Raw genomic sequence first — 21020 nt, 5'->3', positions numbered from 1 at the left:
ACAGCTACACAAGAATTCATTATCAATAACATGAATAGTAACAAAGACTATCAAGGCCACTGAAATGCCCAAAAGATTAATCAACCCAATAAACCGAATCATATCTCCACTGATATTTCGCATATATCAATGGTTATGTTAAATCTGCAATTACATATGATTATCCATAACAATTGTATTGGTTATCTATTAACTATAGCAATTACTGCTAGTGAAGTTTACCAAGCTAATCAGCCATCCAAAGCATAATAATTGCAGATCAGAGGCAACAAAAGTCAAAGAGCCTACATTATCATACACATCAAAGATGGCTACAGTACAGAATATTTTTATAATCAATATCTGAGAAAAAAACATACTTCTGCCAAGTGTTTATCCTATACAACTTGCAGCTCATATCACATTGCATATCAGAGACGCATCCATTACGTTACTAAATAAAAAACAGAAAATATACATATACATATATATTGAATTCTGTATTGCTTTCTGATGCGGAGCGCACAACAGAAGGGTGGATGAGTCCAATCTAATATCAAAGTCAAATATCTCCTTCAAGAAATCAAACATAATTCATTGTATAACAGAAATTCATACTCTTCTGATATCTCAATGATGAGAATATCAACAATGTCAAATTACTAATCCAACTCACCAACAACCAATTTGCATTCACATAATAAATCATGAATTTAAGAACAGGGAATTACAAATGGAAAGTGAAGAACCGAGTATATAGAATGGAAAATTCAATTGCTCTTTTATTATTTGTTTCCATCACATTGTTTCTTCCTCTACCGATTCTCCACTCTTCTTCTACGCTATTCTACTCTCCTCCCCATTCTCCATTACATTGCAGAGATAAAAAGACTTTTCCTTAAAACTACCCGACAACTAACTCTCATAACTTATTTCTAACTTCCGTTACTTTAACCAACTCAACATGACCGACTACATCCATCTTGTAAAAACATTTATAAATAAACATTTATCATGCATGTATTATCTCTAATCTGTGAAATGTCTAGAATATTGTGATGCCCCTCAACATGACCGACCACATCCATCTTGTAAAAACATTTATCATGCATGTATTATCTCTAATCTGTGAAATGTCTAGAATATTGTGATGCCCCTGTATCATACTCCCGGGGACAGAAAAATTTAAGTCCCGTTGAATTGCTGTGATCTTCTTCCGAGTTTTCCAATTGTATGGTATCACAATGATGACTGAATTAATGCCACTTGCCATAACATGCTGATTCCAAACTTTAGAATGAATACCATTCATGGTATCTTCGTTGAATTTTGGAAGAAATACCTTAGTCAGCCTCATATCACCTGCATACCAATCAACTGGATCCACAATATGATCTTCTCCTTGTTTGTAAATCTCTAGAGTATCACATTCATCAACAAATACTTCATCCCTGTCATCAATAGTCTTCTCTTCAGCATCTGATCTTTGCGCTACATCTTTTCCTTCCTGATCTTTTGTGTCAACATCTCCATCATCTGGGCAAATAATTTCTTCAACCATACCTGTCACCAACTCTCCTTCATCTACAAGAACCTTTTCCTCACAAGGTTCAACAACAACCTCCTGTTGTTCACTCTCACTCTCACTCTGGCTTCTCAACTCCTCTTGTCTCATCCATTCTATTTCTTTCTTTCTTGCTTCTTCTTCCTTCTTTTTTCTTTCTCTTTCTTCTCTCTCCTTCTTACTGCCATACAAGTACTCCTTTAATGCCTTAATCATTTCTCTTTCACTCCTCGTCAAGAACCAATTTAGGGTTCATTAGATATCCAGCCACCACCTTGGAACACTCTCAAAGGATAGTTCTACTCCAAAAAAGAAAGGAAAGGTGGTTTTATAGTCCACGACATTATGCCATAGTTTTTGGGTTTACATATGGTGACAGTGATATGGGACTACCTCGTACTCTTCGCTACAAACGAGGCGTACATACCCTACCCCCCAGTAGGATTTGAACTTGTGACCTCTCTTTCAAGAGTACAAGTTCTCCACCACTAGGCCAAGCATCAACAAGGGACCTTCAACCTACCAAATCCTAGATCTTCTTCCCAGATCTTTTGCTGTGCTCTGATACCAATCTGATGTGGAGCGCACAACAGAAAGGTGGATGAGTCCAATATAATATCAAAGTCAAATATCTCCTTCAAGAAATCAAACATAATTCATTGTATAACAGAAATTCATACTCTTCTGATATCTCAATGATGAGAATATCAGCAATGTCAAATTACTAATCCAACTCACCAACAACTAATTTGCATTCACATAATAAACCATGAATTTAAGAACAGGGAATTACAAATGGAAAGTGAAGAACCGAGTCTATAGAATGGAAAATTCAGTTGCTCTTTTATTATTTGTTTCCACCACATTGTTTTTTCCTTTACCAATTCTCCACTCTTCTTCTACGCTATTCTACTCTCCTCCCCATTCTCCATTACATTGCAGAGATAAAAAGACTTTAACTCAAAACTACCCGACAACTAACTCTCATAACTTATTTCTAACTTCCGTTACTTTAACCAACTCAACATGACCGACTACATCCATCTTGTAAAAACATTTATAAATAAACATTTATCATGCATGTATCATCTCTAATCTGTGAAATGTCTAGAATATTGTGATGCCCCTGCATCACTTTCAAACTGGTAGGCATATATAGCAGTGATTGACGAAATTGCGAAATTGAACTATCAATTGCCATCCATTTTGTTGCATTCAGAACTACCGATTATTATGACATTTCATTGATTTGCATTCATAATTCACTATCGTATTTCACATAAACTGCACCTTTACATTCATGACAGACGCAGTAGGGGGAACTTCAACAAATTTCATCAGCAGTAAAAACAACAATTAAAAATTCTATTGCTCGAGAAGAGAGCACTATTTTACCAAAGACTAACAATCTCCGAAAATCTAGACATTCAATGATGCAGATTCAAAAAAAATGAGTCAAAAACTGGTGAAAATACAAACCAACCCACATTTCCCACCACATCTTAGGCCACACCACCGCAAAAGAAATCTTTGCAGAGATGACTAGCCAAGTTTTCGCCTTTGGAGGAGTGGTTGAAAGTTTGGTAGCACAAGCATAGCTCAACCCACCAAAAACAGCATCTTGAGGATCAGAAGCCTCGACCATGGAAACACCACCTCCGCCACAACCAGAAAATCTTCGTGCCCCAACTAGCAGACAACCTAGAACACCCAAACCAAAGAGGGACGAAGAAGCCCCCAACCAAACCACAGAGCAGGGCACATGGCCTGTACAGACTCAAAATTCTCATCGAATGGGTAATGGCAGGCAGCGTCAGACATGACAAAATAATTAATTGTCAATGCATATGACGTTATGTTTCACATTAAAATCTGTCATTAAACATTTTGGTCCACGGTGAGTGTTTTAGTTTGATTTTTACATTGTATCTTGTGTTGTGGGTATAACATTTGAAGTTCACTTGAATTCCTGTTGCATCTCTGACATCTACTGGATTCATGTTCTTGGACCATGGTTGAAATGCCCGTACAAAATGCTCACTTCTGGGGTATGAGCTTCTCTAAGGGAAGGCATCTGGTTCATTTCAAATCTATAGATAGAGCTCTTTCCTAGGTTAGTTTGAATGCTGTCAACTGATCCTTACACCATAAGTATCACTATTTTTGCAGTATACTTCTAACTTGTGAAGAATATAAGACCAGGTGCCAGGCTTTCTCTCATTCAAGCCCTTTTACAGGTTATTTTAACTTACGAAAAAATTAAATCGTCTCAGGTGCGTAACTTTCGAAAAAGTAAATTGTCTCAGGTACCGAACTAACTTTCTGAGAAAGTAAATTGTCTTGGGTGCCGAAATTTCGAAGAAAATCGGTCAAGTTGTTGCAATGGATGTATACATCTTAGATCAGTGTCATTAATTATTGTATCATAAAGCATGTCTGCTTGTGTACTCTAGCACATTGGATTGAAATCCCCTGCTTTTCATGATAGTTTGCAAATTTATTATCCCTCGTTTTATAGCTATGGACTTATCATTATTCAAAGTATTTTCATTGATACCGAACAGATTGTTCTTAATCATATTACCGTAATTATAAAGCATGTATGCTTGTGTACTCTAGCACATTGGATTAAAATCCCCTGCTTTTCATGATAATTCACAAATTTATTATTCGTCATTTTAAAGCTATGAACTTTATCATTTTTCAAATTCTTCAGATTAAATCTGAACAGACTGTTCTTATTCATATTAAGCTAATTAGGAAAAAGCACTAGATTACGGTTTCACTGAATACTGACATTCTAGATATGTGATACTAACGACTTTGAAATTTACCAGGAGACAGGTAAACCTGATGCACATAGAAAAGCAACAGGCTGTTATTAGACTGGAAATTTAATATATGCTTCCTACTGAGCACATCTTCCATTAATGGGAAGATGCACATCCAAGAAGCAACCGCACCAAAACACAAAACAGAAAAATGAAGAATAAACCTCGTATAAATACGAAATATTAGCAAGCAAATATTTACCTATCTCATCAGATGTGAGAAAGACGGAGACTGAACAATGCTTGCAGATTATTTATTTACGCTTTCCTTGACACACGCCTTACAACAAATGGTAAGGAATGCAACGCCTATAGAAAGCAATATAAAACCCTAGAAAACGATTTCAGAGGAAACAGAACTTACGAGAAACATAGAAGCATCTGTCGTTTAAATAAGTACCTAGTTTGCCAAAACACATTCATGTGTCCTTCAGAAGAACGGTCATATGGCGTGAAGCAGACATTTCTAGGGTTTGTAAAGAATAATTAGGGTTTGGAAAATATTCTGCATGGGCTACCAATACCTTATTTAGGGTTCGCGAAGAAAATTTAGGGCTTTAAGAATATTGAGTTATTTTCATCCTTTAAATGACCCTTTCGAATAACTTTCAACGAATGCAAACGAGAGCAATAGTCCTACCTGTTAGCGGCATGTTTTTATTTTTGGGTGTCTTAGTATATGTAATTATAGTTTTGTTAATTAAATATTTTATATTCACGTTTCTGGAACTATTTAATGTTTAGTATTAATTTTTTTATCAGTATTGTATTTGCGTGCATGTAATAATTTAAGTCTTTTGAAAGTTATGACTTAATAAATCTTCAGTAGGGTAAATTATAAAAAAAAATTGTGATCTTTGAAAGAGAGGTTATAAGTTTAAATCCTTCAAGTTAAGGTAGGTGGGTACATTTAGCATAGAAGGTGTCTAATGAAAAAAATAATACACATGGATCGTCATATGAATTTTAGAAGAATCTAAATTTTTTGTAAAACTTCTCTACTAACCAAAGAGGCTTCTAGTAATCTAATAGGGAAGGTTTTTTTGTTTTTTTTTTCTCAAATTCGATAATAATTGTGTTCCAAAGAGCCACTAATGAAGTTTGAAGGACAAAGGGAAAGCTAAAAAATATAAATATTTCCCCAATGATCAATCCAATTACATTGGGGGCCTAACTCGATTGGTGAGAGCTTCCAGTTGTAAAGCACAAGGTCATGAGGTTGAGTCTCCCCCAAGCCGTGTGGGATTGGAGGAAGCGTCGTGTCCTCGTCACCAATCACATTAAAAAATATCTAAGCATTTGAGCAAAGTCACTTGCAATTGGTGAGTTGGGCAAGAAAATACCCCAGATGAGCTTATGAGAAACAAAATGGGACAAGAGATACCAAAATCCTTTAGCAAATAGAAAACACAAAGAGGGTGCAAAGGCATTTACAAAAAAAATATTGATCATTCGAATGAATTTCAAGCTTGAAAATTGGCTAGGATAAAGGGTCATTGGATGCAACCATAAGCTTTTGCAAAATTAATTTTCCAAAAAAGGCCTTTTTCTACTAGCATTAAGACCATTCTATGGTTCTTCTAAGACAATAGTAAGATAACCCAAAAGAAATATAGATATTGAGGGTGTTTTCTCTATATGAACAACAATATAAGGAAGATGATTGCATGTTTTTAGGCCTAGAATTTTTGCACTAATCTTGTAAGATACATTAAGTAAAATGATCAATTGCTAATTGCAAATATCTTTAGGAGATCGCCAACTTTAGGTGTGAACTATACATTACCTTTGTGGATAAGTTTTTTTGAAGATTTAGAATATAATATTCAAGAAACACCTTGTGAACCCTGTGTATAGTCTCAAATGGACTTGTCCAATTCATAAGTAAATTCATCACACTTGAGACCTCTATCACCAATTGTAGTGTGCACAACCTCCTTGACATATGCCAAGTAGAGAAATAGCTCACAAAAGGCTTTTTGAGTTTCAAATAACCAATAAAGAAAAACTTGGAGGCATTCCTAAAGGACAATTTCTCACTCCAGGGATTTATTTTTGTAATACTAATGGGAAAGTGAGATGTTGAGAGGAGGGGGGAGGGGGGAGCGAGGGGGGACGAGGGAGGGGGAGAGGGGTTGAATGAGGATCTCCAAAAACTTTTACCTATTCAAACATTAATCATACTAAACATAATTCACCATACACCTCATTAACTTTAACCTTTTAATCAATCATGCAATATCATGTAATAATGGATCTAATTTTGTTAATTGAAGATTATTGTAGAGAGAATGATGTCAAACTTTCACCTGTTGTGGATAAGAAGAGGTAATTTTTTGGGAAAGAGCCTCTAGATAAAATGAGTGCCAAAAAAATAAAAACCCAAAATGTGAAAACTAAGGAGGGTCGCAATGATATTGTAAAGGGTAATAAGAAGGAGACTGAGGTTGAAAATACTTAAAAGGTTACTAAGGATGCAAAGGATTCTTGGAGCATAGAAGAAGAGGAGAGTGAGAGGGGGACTAGTGATCTCAGTTCCAACTTTGATGGGTATTCTGGTAGTCAGGGAGATTCTTCAACTAAAGATGATGGGGAAAGAACTAATGATAGGTCCATGAAAATGGTGATTAAAACTCATTTTGAACCCTCAGGCTAGAATGAGGATAAAGGTATCTCGACTCAAGGCAAAACGCCAACCCAGATGGAGACTCAAGAAGTGAAGCTCTTGGCTGATTTAGAGAAGGAAAGCCTACTGACAAAAATGCCCATGTGATTAATAATCAAAATTTGAATAAGGAAAACCAAGAGGAAAAGACTGGCCTGGGGGGTTTAAATAAAGACAATCAGTTAAAGTTGGACGAGACCCAGGATGCTACCTATAATCTTGAGAATTTGTTTGAAGATGAGGCCAATGAAGATGAGAATGATGAGGGGAAGCTCACTTTCCTCCACAAGGCTAAATTGAAAGTTGATGCTTCACTCTAGGTTGATTCTTGGCTCTACAATGAGATTACTATTCTTAAATAAAAGATGGGGGAGCTTCAGAACAACCTAGATGAAGAAAGAACAAAAAGAATGCAACTAGAGAACCATGTGGGTAATATCCCTGAGAAGCTTAAGGCCTATGAAATGGAGTTGTGTCAATTGGTTAAGGACAGTAGTCAAAGGATGGATATGGTAAGCTCAAGTTTGTGTGTAGCTATTGCAAGCATTGGTAGAAGAAGCAACAAGGAAATCATCTCCCATGTTGCAGTTTAGTTGATTGGTGGCCCTAGTAAGCAAACCAAGCAAAGTACCAAGAAAGTTGTTGTTGTTTCTCCTGGTTCGGCAATGGAGGACATCCTTCAAGGGACTGTGGTTGTTGGTAATGAGATAGCTAAGGTGATTAAAGAGTTATCTAATTGATGGCTTTGGTTGTTGGTCTTGGTTATCTATGTTTCTATTTCTTTTTTCCAACTTTTATTTTTCTGATATTTTGTTAGGTTCCAGGTCCTTGTAAAACCTAGTTTTGAACTTTAATTGATTTTTTAATAGGTTTCAGGTCCTTGTAAAACCTAGTATTTTGTTGTTGTTTTGAATATTAGGTTCCAGGTCCTTGTAAAACTTAGGGTACTTTTATCATTTATTCCCTTTTTGTTGTTATAAGGGGTTTCAGGTCCCCTCAAAACTTGTTTTTACTATAATCTAAAATAGATCTAACATCTACTTGTAGACACCTAAAAACTTTTAGAAAATAAAGTATTTTTATTTTTTGAAAAATTTCTGATGACATCATCATTTATTGATTAATTAATAATTTAATTTATTTATTTATTTTTATGCCATTAAATCCCTTTATCTTAATTAAAAATATTTAATTAAGGAATCCCTCCCAAAAATGTTTAAATCTTATTTAAACATTATTTCCTTATTTATTAATTATTTAATTAATAAATTGACCAAAAAACTCAAAATAAATAAAAAATTTATTTTTTGCCCAAAACTTGGCCAATTTCCTTAAGACCACTAACCTCTTCCAAAATCTTCTAATCCTTCTTTAATTTTAATTAAAGGCTAATCCCATCATTTCCTACCCCTAATCCCAACTCAAAATATTTAATTAAGATTAAATATTAATCCTCATGTTTATTAAAAAAGTTTTAATAAATATCTCCTCAACCCAAACCCTTGAAATAAATAAAACTTTATTTATTTCCTAAAAATCTAATTTATCCTCATCCTAAGAAGTTCTAGACTCTTCTAGAAAGTCTTCATCCTCATCCTAGAAAATTCTAGACTATTCTAGAAAGTCTTTATCCTCATCCAAAGTCTAGACTCTTCTAGAAGATGTCTTTAAACCTAATCCTAATCCCCTCCTAACCTTGTCACATTCCCTAAACATGGGTTAAGACTTACTAACCCAAGCCAAAGTTAACAAATATCTCTTCCTTCACCCACCCTCATTAAATGCCATCCACTTGCCTATCCCTAAGCTAATCCTAAACCATCCTAATCCATCCTCTAATCATTTGCACAAGCCTAAGCAAGCTCAAAACCTTCCTAATCAAGTCCAAGTCGAAATTGCTCTCATCACCCTCAAAATATCTCAACCATAAAACTTTATGAAGTCCACTAGGCCATAAATGACTCTTCCAAGCCCTTTTATTGCTCTTACAAATCATTATGAGGGTCTTTATGAAGATTTTATCCCTTGAGCCTCTTTTGTTGACTCATCCTTCCCCTTTCCTCCATCCTCTCACCATGTGACATGTGTCACTCTTTGATTGGCTGTAAGGAAGCACAATCCATGTGCTCTCCTCTCATGCAATCTGAGCCCTCCATGAGCTTTTTCCCATCCTTGCATCTTAGCCCTCAATCCCTCAAGCCTCTTGCCTATAAATTGGATCCTTCCCCTTTGCAAAAAAACATAATCCATGAAGTAAAGTCATAATGCCATTTTGAGAAGCCATTTTACATCAAAATCATACACTCACACCCAAATTCCAACTCCATTTGAAGCCATTTTTGAAGCATAAAGCTTGAGCATACATCCTATCTATTTAGACAAAGCTACTCAACAAGAGAGCTCCTCATTGAGAGAGCCCAATAATGGCTCATATTCTAAATTAAGAGCTCATCTTAGTCTATCTTGAAGTTTATGAATTTTGTTTAGTTTGTAGAAGCTTTATTTAAATTTGGTTTCTATTAGCATACTAACATTGCTCATATACATTTTGGCACGCCCGGTGGGACCCCGCATGGGTCATCTTCATTAGCTTTTTTAGTCAAGTTTTGTATGTCATTTGCTGATTTTGGCTAATTTTGCTTGTTTTTGTGATTGGTAGGATTGTATAAATTGGTTTTGTAGGTCCACATGAGCATGAAGAAGACAAAGGAACTCATAGTCTATCTCATAGTATTTGCAGATTTTTCAAGCTTATAGATGGACAAAGCACTTGAAATTCTTCTTCCTCTTCTTGTCTATATTCTTCTTATTCCATCTACTTCTTCTTCTTCTTCTTGTGGGAGATCTTGTCCATTTTTTTTTTAAGGAAGCAAAATCATACACACTTCTTTTTAGTGCTTAAAATGAACCCCCAAATCATACTTAAATCCATTAAAAAATTAAAAATTTGCAAAAAAAAAAAAATCTTTTAACAAGTGAAACTAAACCAATCTAATCATTTGCATCCTTGCAACATCAAAGTTTTAGATGCATTCATGCAAAGTTAGGAACACTTCATTTTTTGGAATTTAAAAAGAACTTCAAGTTTCCATTTCAAAAGGTTCAAAATCAACACTAAGTGCACACTAAAATCTAAATCAAACTCAAAGCATCAATCAAGGATAAAATGAACCTCATTTGCAAATATGTTAAAGTTCTTTTAAAAATCTCATGAAAACTAAGAGTCCTAAATGGTTGCCAAAATTGTCCTAAAAAGCTTTGTTATTTGTTCCAAACAAATGTCTTGTTGCAAAATCTTGAATGTTTCTTAGGTTTTTTATGCATCAAAACAATCTAGGAATATCATTTTTGGGCTTAAAACATGCAAACTAGAACACAAAATCTTGAATGAAAAGCAAAGTCCAAAGAGTCATTTTCACTTTTGAGTCTAAAAACAATCTTGAATGATCTAAGGTTAAAACAAAGAACTTCAAAGTTCTTAAAACAACACACAAAATCTCAATCTTGAATGCTCAAAGGAAAAAACTTGAATGTTTAATCACTTGTCTTTGAATGCATGTTGCTAAAATCACTCTTGAGTGCCATGGATTAAAATCAAAGTTTGTTTTTTTAGGAATGCATGATTAAAACAAAAAATCCAATCTTGAATGCCAAGGATCAATTAACCATTGCAATATCAAACACTTCATTTGGAGCTTCTAAAATTGAACAAAACAAATCTCTTTTCCACATGCAATTTAGGTAAAGTTTGATTTTTGGATATTTAAGAGACTTTGTTAAGTTAAATACAAATTTGCAAAAATCAATTTGAGTAGTTCCTTGGACTCACCCCTTTTCTAATCACCCATCAATTCAACCATTGGTTGCAATCTTAGCACCATTTATGGGGATGGGTCTACTTGAAAAAGGTGTTAAATGTTCCACAATCTAACTCACTCACTTGGTCTTTGAACGTTTGCTTTAACTTTATCAAAAAATTTAAATGACCAAAACTCTAGATTAAATCAATCACACTTCAAGTTTGGGCACTAAAATTGAACAACTATTGACGTGGAGGGCCTCCGGGCGTGCGCTTGGCAATCGAGTTTCACACATCTTTGTTTTGGGCTTAAAATGAACTCACACTCAATCTTGAATGCCTAAAAATCAATGAACATCGCATGGTTTTGACGCATTTTCAATGGCGCTCGCATTTCTTATGTTGACGATCTCTCGACTTTCATTATGCTAATGACACTGTCAAATTGGAATGAACATTGTATGCCATAATCACAAGTGTCTTCAATCATAGCTTACAAAATTTAAATCATCAATTGGAATGAACGCGTGTCTTTTAAAGCCCAAGATCATGTATGTGGTCTTGTTTTACACTTTTTAGGAGGCCTGCTTGGGGATTTCATCACCCCTTGGGACAACCTCAACTCCAGCATTCCGGCGGAGTATAAAGATCGGGAGGTGAATCCAAAGACACCTCTCTTGGGATCAAAATTTTGTCACTCGGGCTAAGCCTCAAGGAACTTTATACCTTGAGAAGTGAAAGAGGAGAAGTGGGTTACTGCTCCTCTCGGCTGTGTGACATCTTTTTGGTTTCATCTACGGATTTGGGCCTCACGTACCTTGCGTATATCGAGGACTCCCTAGCTATAACAAATTTCATCCTTGTAGAAAGCTTCCTAGGATGTTGGTGTGTTTGACGTGCTTGCTCAAAACTTTTGTCTGCTTATTTGTTCATAGCTTTTGAATGAATGTTTGCCAACTTTGGTCAAAATCCCAAAAAAAAAGCAAAAATCTCCCAGCTCAAGGCATACTTAGCGTAGTCACTGCCTCATCAGAAAATCATCCAAGCTCCCCCGCTGCAACCAAATCTATCTAGTTCCTTGCTTTAGAACAATCCCAAATCCAAAGTCTCTCCAAATCATCCCCCCCTAGCCAGCTAGAAACCCAATCCAAAATCACACCCAAGCCTTTAGAGAGTTGTTGTCATTCTACTAGAATTTGTTATCCAATCAATCCGACCAATCCACCAGCCTCACCACAGTTATCCTTTTGACAGAGCTTTGTCTAGGGTAATCTAGCTTTGTCACCTGTTATCCCTCATCACCTTGAGCTAAAGGTTGGGATTCACAAGTGATCAATCTCGTGTCATGCCCATAGGATCATTAGTCTATTCTTAAGTTGACACAATCTCCACCAATCCAGTGCATAGGAAAGCAAAACTCTCACTTTTTGACAGCATGCCCTTGAATTCTTCCATCCACAGGAAAGCCAAAAATCTCCAGCCAATCCTCCTTAGGTCTGTCATGCAACTTTGACTCTCCCTAGGAAATCTTTCATTAGCCAATCCAAAATCTGTGCTTAACCCAAATCCAACCATGAGCTTCCATGTTCATCCATATGCAAGACCCCATCCCCATCAAACTCATCATCAAAGCATGAAGTACCAATCCTATCATGATGTGTTTGGTCGCATTGTCCTTGCTCCCGCCACCTCCTATTCCAATGATGATGAAAATCTTGTTGACTATGACAGGTATATTGAAAGCCTTAGAAACATTCCCCCAAGCATCCCCCAAAATCCAAGAGTTATTCCAAACTATCTAGTCATACCATCTGATATTCCAGCTTCCCCTCCATCACCCCATCAACCAAGCTTCCAATCTTCCACCCCCATCACACTAGCTATTCCTGTCAATCCACCTCCACCTTCGACACACGAGTCTCCAAGGAATCTCCTAGAGGAAATACAAGAAAAGTTGCCTCCAACAGTCGATAAGCCATGTCATCTAATCCAACCATGTGAAGTAGTCAGTGATGAAGCTTTCCCATCTATAATATCACCTCCATCTCCCATAGCTATCATCCCCATACCATCCATCAAATTGCTTAAAATCCTTCCACTTCCCGCAAGCATCAAAATCCCACCACCTATCAAATCCCTCCAAATCCTATCCACATCGCCTCCAAGCATTTCCCAAATCTCTCGTAATGACCCTTATGCATCCATCTTCTACTCACCCATCTCCACTACTGAATCTCCCATCTATCCATCCGCTGCCTTTGAAGAATCCATCCCTTCACCTCCTATCGCACCATCCACTCCAAACCAATCCTATCAAGATCCTGCCCAAAAGCATGTTGACATCCCCCAAAGCATAAATGAAGATATCATCGTACCATGTCTTCCATCCATAGTGCAGTCACCATCTCCTCCATCTCCAAAACCTCAAGCCATATCTCCTCCACTACAAGATATCTTGTCATCCCACCAGCTACATCAAGATCCTATCCTTCCATCTCCCTCGCTCCATGCTTCCATCTTACCACCTATCCAAGCTATTCCACCATCTATAATCTACCCTCTTGGTTCACTTACATTCATCCACGGTGGCCCTCTCTCAGCAAAAGAATTAAGAACAGTATCTCCCCATTGCAATACACCTAATAAATCACTTCTACCATTTTCTACAAGCAAAAAGTTTCCTCAGCTTGTTCAAATGCTCAATCGATGGCATTATCAAGGTCAAGGTTTAGGACCACAAGAGCAAGGAATCAGAGAGCCTATTATTGCACAAAAAAACTAGGATTTCATGGTCTTGGATATGTATCCAAAGGCTCACCATCTAAAGGTGTTGGTACACCACACCCCCAAACCAAGCCTATCTCCAAGCCCACCATGCCAGCCTCCCATCACTCCTTCAAGAAATCTTATGTCATCCCCCCTCCACCATGTTTGCAACCCAAAACAACCTACCATATCCCCCCTTCATCCGCTAAATCCATTTTGGGTCCTTATGTCCCAAAATCTACCATCCTCCATCCTCCTATTAGCCATCATAAAAATCCTATTCCATCCATTCTTATGCAAGATCAACAAAGGCACATATCAGGGCACATCATCCATCATCATCCCCCTACATGCTCTTTCATATCCTCTCCATCTCACAAAGCTTCTCCTAACCATCTTCCCAAAGCTTACCACAACAATGTAAATGCCAACTTCAAAATGCATAAAGCTAAAAATCCACATCCTAGGCAATCATATGTCTATTCTAAAAGACATACTCCAAAAAGGCAAAATCCAATCAAAGAATGCAAAACAATGCAAAAGCCTATGAAAAGAAAATCCAAAACCATGTGGATCCCCAAGAAAAAAGTTGAAACCCAATGCATAATGGCATCCACCATTGCTAATCCTCCATCTAGTGACTCATGTCCCCCATCTCCTAACTCCATCTTGGGTGCCTATATCCCCAAGCACGCTTCCACAAATCCTCCATCACACCCGCATCTACCATCTATCCCCCATATGCTCTTTTCACACCCGTCCCAACATGTGCCAATGTTGCTCTTGCAAGCATCCCCATCTCATGCTCCTTTCTAGCATTTTCATCCCTCCATCTCCTACCATCAATCCCATCTAATCCGATCTATTGCATAAATCACACATCCGGTGTACCAACAGCTAGCAACAAAATTGAACATTCCAACAGCCAGTGAAAAATTCCAAAAAAGCCAAAATAGCTGAAGAAAGCCAAAATCATTCCAGCTAAGTCCAAAGTCAAAAAGTCAAAAAAAGAAAAGAAAAATAAAGCGTCCACTGGTGAAAACTTGGCAATTCAAGCACCTTGGACAAGTACCATGATGAAAACTTGGCAAACAAGCGTCATGCGTAATCCTACCATCCCCAGCTTAGCCTATCACCCTCATGTTTTTGGTCATCTCTTGACATCCACCTCCATCTTCCAATCTATCCACCTATCCTCCATCCTCCAGCTTCCATCTCACACCATCCACTAATCTTATGCAGCTTCAGCCAATCATCTCAGCTATCATCCATCTCCCTAGCCCCTTAAGCTTTTTCCATCCTAGCTTCAATCTTATCACATCCATCATAAGACCTCCTTCCGCATGTCACCTTCTGATTGGGGGCAGTATATTCCTTGGAGATCTTGTCTTGTCCATCCTCCCTTATCATTGGTATCTAGCTCTAGGCTATCCTCATGCAAACCCAATGTCATCTCTTTATATCCATCATAATCCTAGCTATCTACCATCCTATCCAGCCATCTCATCCAATTCCTCTAGCTATCCTTGGTCACAAAATCTCTCATCATCATTGGATGCATCCTGCCAAATCCATATCTTTCACTATCACCCCACCCTTAGCTTTCGCATCTTGCACAACATCGAACCATCCCGCTATCCTCTCATCTTAAGCTTTTTATCCATCTGTATCATACCTATCATTGGTCTGTTACCTTGTACCATATCTTGATTAGCCTGCTTGTAAATATCTTGGTCTGTCAGCTTGTACATCCTCTTTAGCTTAGTACCATTGCATCTATCCAGCGTTCGTGTTAGTTCGTCCTTGATCAGCATCTTGCACCCATCGCACATCTTGGTTAGCTATTCCAATGCATCCTTTAGCTAGATTTCCTATCACCAAAGTGTTATCTTTCTTAGTTCAGCTTGCCAGACGCATCACTCATCCAAATCCACCAGCTTAGGTGCTCTCCGATAGGTCCTTGCAGGATATAGCTTTCCTCATGTCTGATCTTGGTCCGTTAGTACCTCGTCCTACCCATCTCGTTGGCAAACAGTTCTCTTTTGGATTTTCGCTTTCTTTTGATTTGGACTCTTCCCTATTGGGTCTTGAAATATCTTTTCCAAGCAATCTCCTTGTTCCCTCCTCAAGGTTGCCACGATCTTCCATATCATGGTATACTGTGAATGGGGCAATCAGAGCGTAAGGTCTTGATCATGTCTTTTGCTTGTTTTCTTTTTTGCTTGTGGGTTACCCAGTGTCGTTTCCACACTGCTTCCTCTGGGATTCATGTGTGATACTAGGGAAATCCTTGCGTGTTTGTTTTGAGTCAGTTCGTCCTTTGGACGGTTGGTGAAAAGGCCTTGATGTTCTTGTTAACCTTGGCAATTAACCAATAGTCCTATAGCAAATCTAGTGCTCAACTACATGGTGGTACTTCTCTTTGAAGTATCCCCTTGCCTCAAAAAGCTTCAATGGTTTTCCTTCATCTCCATTATCCCCCATCCATATCCAGCATCTGTCTCTCCTACCCCAGCTTATGCATCAGTATCTCTTTGAATCACTCATCACTCTTAGCTTTAGGGATCCACCAATCCAAATCAATCCACCAAGCCTCATCTTTCGAGATCCACAATCCTAGTCCTAGGGATCTCCGAAACCCATCTTCCACCAATCTGACTCTTTGAAATCCTGTTGCATCAGCTTTATAATCCCCTCATTCATCTCCCTATCCTGGATTCCTTTTTATAGCGCTCTGCTCCTTCATCCTCCACCTTCCCTAAAGTCTTAAGCTTGCTTCCTCTTTTGCATCTGATTCTCCTTTATCATTCTCCCATAGTGAGAGTTTGAGCTAATTCAGATCCTTCTCTTTGCCAATCTGAGTTTCCTTGCTCATCCGAGATTCTTGTACTTTTCAAGAAGTCGTCGAGCCTCGCTTTCTCTCCCCGCCGCCTTATTGAGGGGGCATCTTGGAGTCCATTCTCTCCTTTTCTGCTCTAGCCTTGGGCATCTTATTTTCTTATCTTTGATGCCATGCCACTTGCGGCATCACATCAAAGAGGGGCAAAATGTAGACACCTAAAAACTTTTAGAAAATAAAGTATTTTTATTTTCTGAAAAATTTCTGATGACATCATCATTTATTAATTAATTAATTATTTAATTAATTTATTTATTTTTATGCCATTAAATCCCTTTATCTTAATTAAAAATATTTAATTAAGGAATCCCTCCCAAAAATGTTTAAATCTTATTTAAACATTATTTCCTTATTTATTAATTATTTAATTAATAAATTGACCAAAAAACCCAAAATAAATAAAAAATTTATTTTTTGCCCAAAACTTGGCCAATTTCCTTAAGACCACTAACCTCTTCCAAAATCTTCTAATCCTTCTTTAATTTTAATTAAAGGCTAATCCCATCATTTCCTACCCCTAATCCCAACTCAAAATATTTAATTAAGATTAAATATTAATCCTCATGTTTATTAAAAAAGTTTTAATAAATATCTCCTCAACCCAAACCCTTGAAATAAATAAAACTTTATTTATTTCCTAAAAATCTAATTTATCCTCATCCTAAGAAGTTCTAGACTCTTCTAGAAAGTCTTCATCCTCATCCTAGGAAATTCTAGACTATTCTAGAAAGTCTTTATCCTCATCCAAAGTCTAGACTCTTCTAGAAGATGTCTTTAAACCTAATCCTAATCCCCTCCTAACCTTGTCACATTCCCTAAACATGGGTTAAGACTTACTAACCCAAGCCAAAGTTAACAAATATCTCCTCCTTCACCCACCCTCATTAAATGCCATCCACTTGCCTATCCCTAAGCTAATCCTAAACCATCCTAATCCATCCTCTAATCATTTGCACAAGCCTAAGCAAGCTTAAAACCTTCCTAATCAAGTCCAAGTCGAAATTGCTCTCATCACCCTCAAAATATCTCAACCATAAAACTTTATGAAGTCCACTAGGCCATAAATGACTCTTCCAAGCCCTTTTATTGCTCTTACAAGTCATTATGAGGGTCTTTATGAAGATTTTATCCCTTGAGCCTCCTTTGTTGACTCATCCTTCCCCTTTCCTCCATCCTCTCACCATGTGACATGTGTCACTCTTTGATTGGCTATAAGGAAGCACAATCCATGTGCTCTCCTCTCATGCAATCTGAGCCCTCCATGAGTTTTTTTCCATCCTTGCATCTTAGCCCTCAATCCCTCAAGCCTCTTGTCTATAAATTGGATCCTTCCCCTTTGCAAAAAAACACAATCCATGAAGTAAAGTCATAATGCCATTTTGAGAAGCCATTTTACATCAAAACCATACACTCACACCCAAATTCCAACTCCATTTGAAGCCATTTTTGAAGCATAAAGCTTGAGCATACATCCTATCTATTTAGACAAAGCTACTCAACAAGAGAGCTTCTCATTGAGAGAGCCCAATAATGGCTCATATTCTCAATTGAGAGCTCATCTTAGTCTATCTTGAAGTTTATGAATTTTGTTTAGTTTGTAGAAGCTTTATTTAAATTTGGTTTCTATTAGCATACTAACATTGCTCATATACACTACTAACATGAGCAACTCACATAAACAAGTAATCAACTCATGACACAAGATTTGATAATGCAAAAACCCTCCAATGCGAAGGTAAAATTGCGGTGGGGATGGCACCCACAAAATCTTCACTACTGCAGTAACAAAGTGCCTATTAGGGCTACAATTTGATCACTTCTAATGATCTACCCTGTAAGGGGTCTACTTTGCTAAAAGTGTATAATATTTTCAAGTCTACCTTGAAAAAATGATTTAAACTTCACAATTAAGAGAGTACTCCATTAGGAGATTTACAACAGGTCTGTTAGGACCACTGTGTTAAGAGATTCACTTTATACACTAGTTAGAATGTAATAGTACCATGATCCTTCGGTCTGTACTGATTTTTTGGTAATAGGTCTTCTCTTTCCAATATCTAATCACCTCAATGTGAATGTTTTGCAATATCTGCTCACTATACTACTTGGTCGCCTTTAGTCCTTCACAACTTGATACTCACTGATTCTACTTCAGCTTTACATCCATGCATTTCTTCAACTCAAAACATCTTATTCAACCTTAAAACCCTTCTTATATAGTCATCTTAAGAAACTTCTAGAATGAAATCAGCGATTGTCATCATCCTTTTTGTCACTTAAGCTTTCCTAATTTTTTTATTAGTTCTTTAAACTACATAGGGATTAGTGATGCATAATTATAGTTGTAATCACCTCCTTAATCTTCACCTCGATCATAGAAACACATTTCATGCTCAGCAAAATGGTTCACATAAGATTTTGTGCCATTCCAAACTCATATACACAAATTGCATAACTCGACACATATAACCTCTGACACTCGGTTGTACTTTATTCTTCCTCCTGATCCTCGACTTGAAATACTTTCTCTCTGAATTACTTGGCTCATGTGGTACTTAGCATATATCATGTGTTACCTATTGGATAGCTTGGCAATAACTAACTGCTCGAAAACTATTATGTACTAAACACATATTGAACTTGTACTCTTCTACTCTTTGAAACTTGACCTTTCTTGTAGCTTGGATGCAGCGTTGACCGACCAACTCTTCCTTGTATATGACTAAGTTGTTTGCACTAATAGACAATACCAAGATTGTCTTTAGGGTCAAAAAATTTAAGCAATAAACACCTATAATTCTTAATGAAGACACAAAGATTATCAAGGAGCCATATGAGCACTATATGAGCTTAATTGTTGTTTTTCAATGCTATGGGAATTACGACATACTTGAAGAGGTTGAAAACTTTCTTTAGAAGCATAATTACACAATTACAAAATTTAAGCCAGTGTAATTTAGATATGATTTGAACACCTCTTCTGAAATGATTATCGACAAATTCCTTTTGTTTCTTGATCTCTGTAACTTTAATCTATAAAGTAGGGGAGCAAATTATGTTGAGAAAATCCTTTGTAAAACAAAAGGGATCCAATGTGGTAGCCATGTATGAGCTCCACTAGAAGATGTAAAATGGAAATCATAAATGTGATGGGAATGTGGGGTTCATTGTACAACAAGATTCTACCAAGAAACCCACTAAGTTAGTTCAGTGGGACCACACTCTAGATTCCAAATATTTTTCATATAAGCCAACATGGTTGACGTCTCGACAATGAGGTATTCAAGCAAAATTGGGGCATAACAAGGTGTGTTGAACCAACTTGTTCAATGCAAAACATAATAAAAAGTTGGAATAAGAAGTAACAATACCAATAAAGCATTACAAAAGGCAAAAACTTTAAGTTATATCATTGTCATATACCACTTTAACCATATTAAAATTGTTCCCAAAAGCCCAAGTGGCAATGAACATTTAATTTGCAATCCATTTTCACATAACATATCTCTCTACAACACCATTGAAAGCATCAACATTAATGATTTAAAAAGAGTTATTATTAATTCTCACAAGGATATTGGCTAAGAAATGACCCGAACCACACCCATGACTAATCAAATGGGAATGTTGTACAAGAGAAGTGATGACCTCTCCATGACTAACTTCATGATTAGTGGAAAACAAAATACCATTTGTCCAAATAGAAAGATATGTTGTAAAAAGCATGGATCCTAAAATTATAACTTCCTGAAGAAAAAAACATGAATACCAAAGTATTTCTACTGAATATCTCGCACAAAGTACTTCTATAGGTGGGTTACGAGAATGTCATGAAGTGGGAGAGTGGGATAGATATTCTAGTTAGTGTGAAAGCACTAACATAGGTTGAGGTGTCCATGAAAACCTTGGATGAGTAAGAACATCCATTGAGGCCACCAAAAGATCTTCCCCCTTCATAAAATGGGTACAGGTTGTGACTACATAGTGGAAGCATGTTGATATTTTCTTTTAACACTACTAGCAATGACATATTTTTCTCTTTGATTAGTCAATATTATCCATTTGTCTCCAAATTTTGATGTAGTAGCCTCAAAATGTTAAGGAAAGTTAGGGGACCTAGGAGGAGCCTTAGCCTTATACGGTACATGAGAGAAAGACCATAATTTTAGGTTCAAAGTATTGACATTGAAAGAAATTATTTGGAAGATTAAGCTACAACACTTATTGAGTGCGGAAAAGATTATAATTTTTCATATCTATTAGCTCCTTGAAATATTTAGACAAATCAATTTTGACATAGACTAATATTTTAGGATTATCTAGGTAAAATTGATCTAATTCAACACAAAAAACCTTCACAAGATAAGAAGAAATGGCATGTTAAAAAATCCAACAAGGTAGAGAAGGGCCAAGAAATTCATGTCAAAAAAGTAGTTGAAGATTTTTATCATCCAAAATTAAAAGGCTTAGGTTCATGGTTGGAAAACCATAGATAATTCCATACACTATTAAATATC

General features: G+C 36.8%; 1 protein-coding gene and 1 non-coding gene across 3 annotated transcripts; both read right to left on the bottom strand.

Annotated features, from left to right (window-relative positions):
* Positions 1-734: 734 nt before the first annotated feature.
* LOC149550617 (uncharacterized) lies at positions 735-4919 on the bottom strand. Of its 2 annotated transcripts, none has more exons than XM_089793608.1 (2): positions 4577-4919; positions 735-2115 (listed from the first exon to the last, which is right to left on the bottom strand). In XM_089793608.1, exon 2 carries the CDS (start codon positions 1757-1759, stop codon positions 1025-1027), a length of 735 nt encoding a protein of 244 aa, XP_089649734.1. In that variant the 5' UTR covers positions 1760-2115; positions 4577-4919; the 3' UTR covers positions 735-1024. The 2 variants fall into 2 exon arrangements, with proteins under 2 accessions (XP_089649734.1, XP_089649736.1); XM_089793610.1 differs by having other exon boundaries at positions 4775-4919.
* LOC149550618 (small nucleolar RNA snoR137) lies at positions 4370-4501 on the bottom strand. Its single transcript, XR_016354972.1, has one exon. It is a non-coding gene; the product is annotated as a small nucleolar RNA snoR137 (small nucleolar RNA).
* Positions 4920-21020: the final 16101 nt, after the last annotated feature.

Source organism: Cupressus sempervirens, chromosome 7 (genome assembly GCF_028749045.1).
Source record: "Cupressus sempervirens isolate cs-2001-9-10 chromosome 7, ASM2874904v1, whole genome shotgun sequence".
In the NCBI taxonomy this organism is placed as follows: domain Eukaryota; kingdom Viridiplantae; phylum Streptophyta; class Pinopsida; order Cupressales; family Cupressaceae; genus Cupressus; species Cupressus sempervirens.
Note: the sequence above shows the minus strand (reverse complement) of the source record. Positions and strands in the feature narration are given on the sequence as shown.

What these genes read in the sequence shown, in the direction of transcription:
- LOC149550617 (XM_089793608.1), bottom strand. Translation starts at nt 1,759, where the DNA reads ATGATTAAGGCATTAAAGGAGTACTTGTATGGCAGTAAGAAGGAGAGA.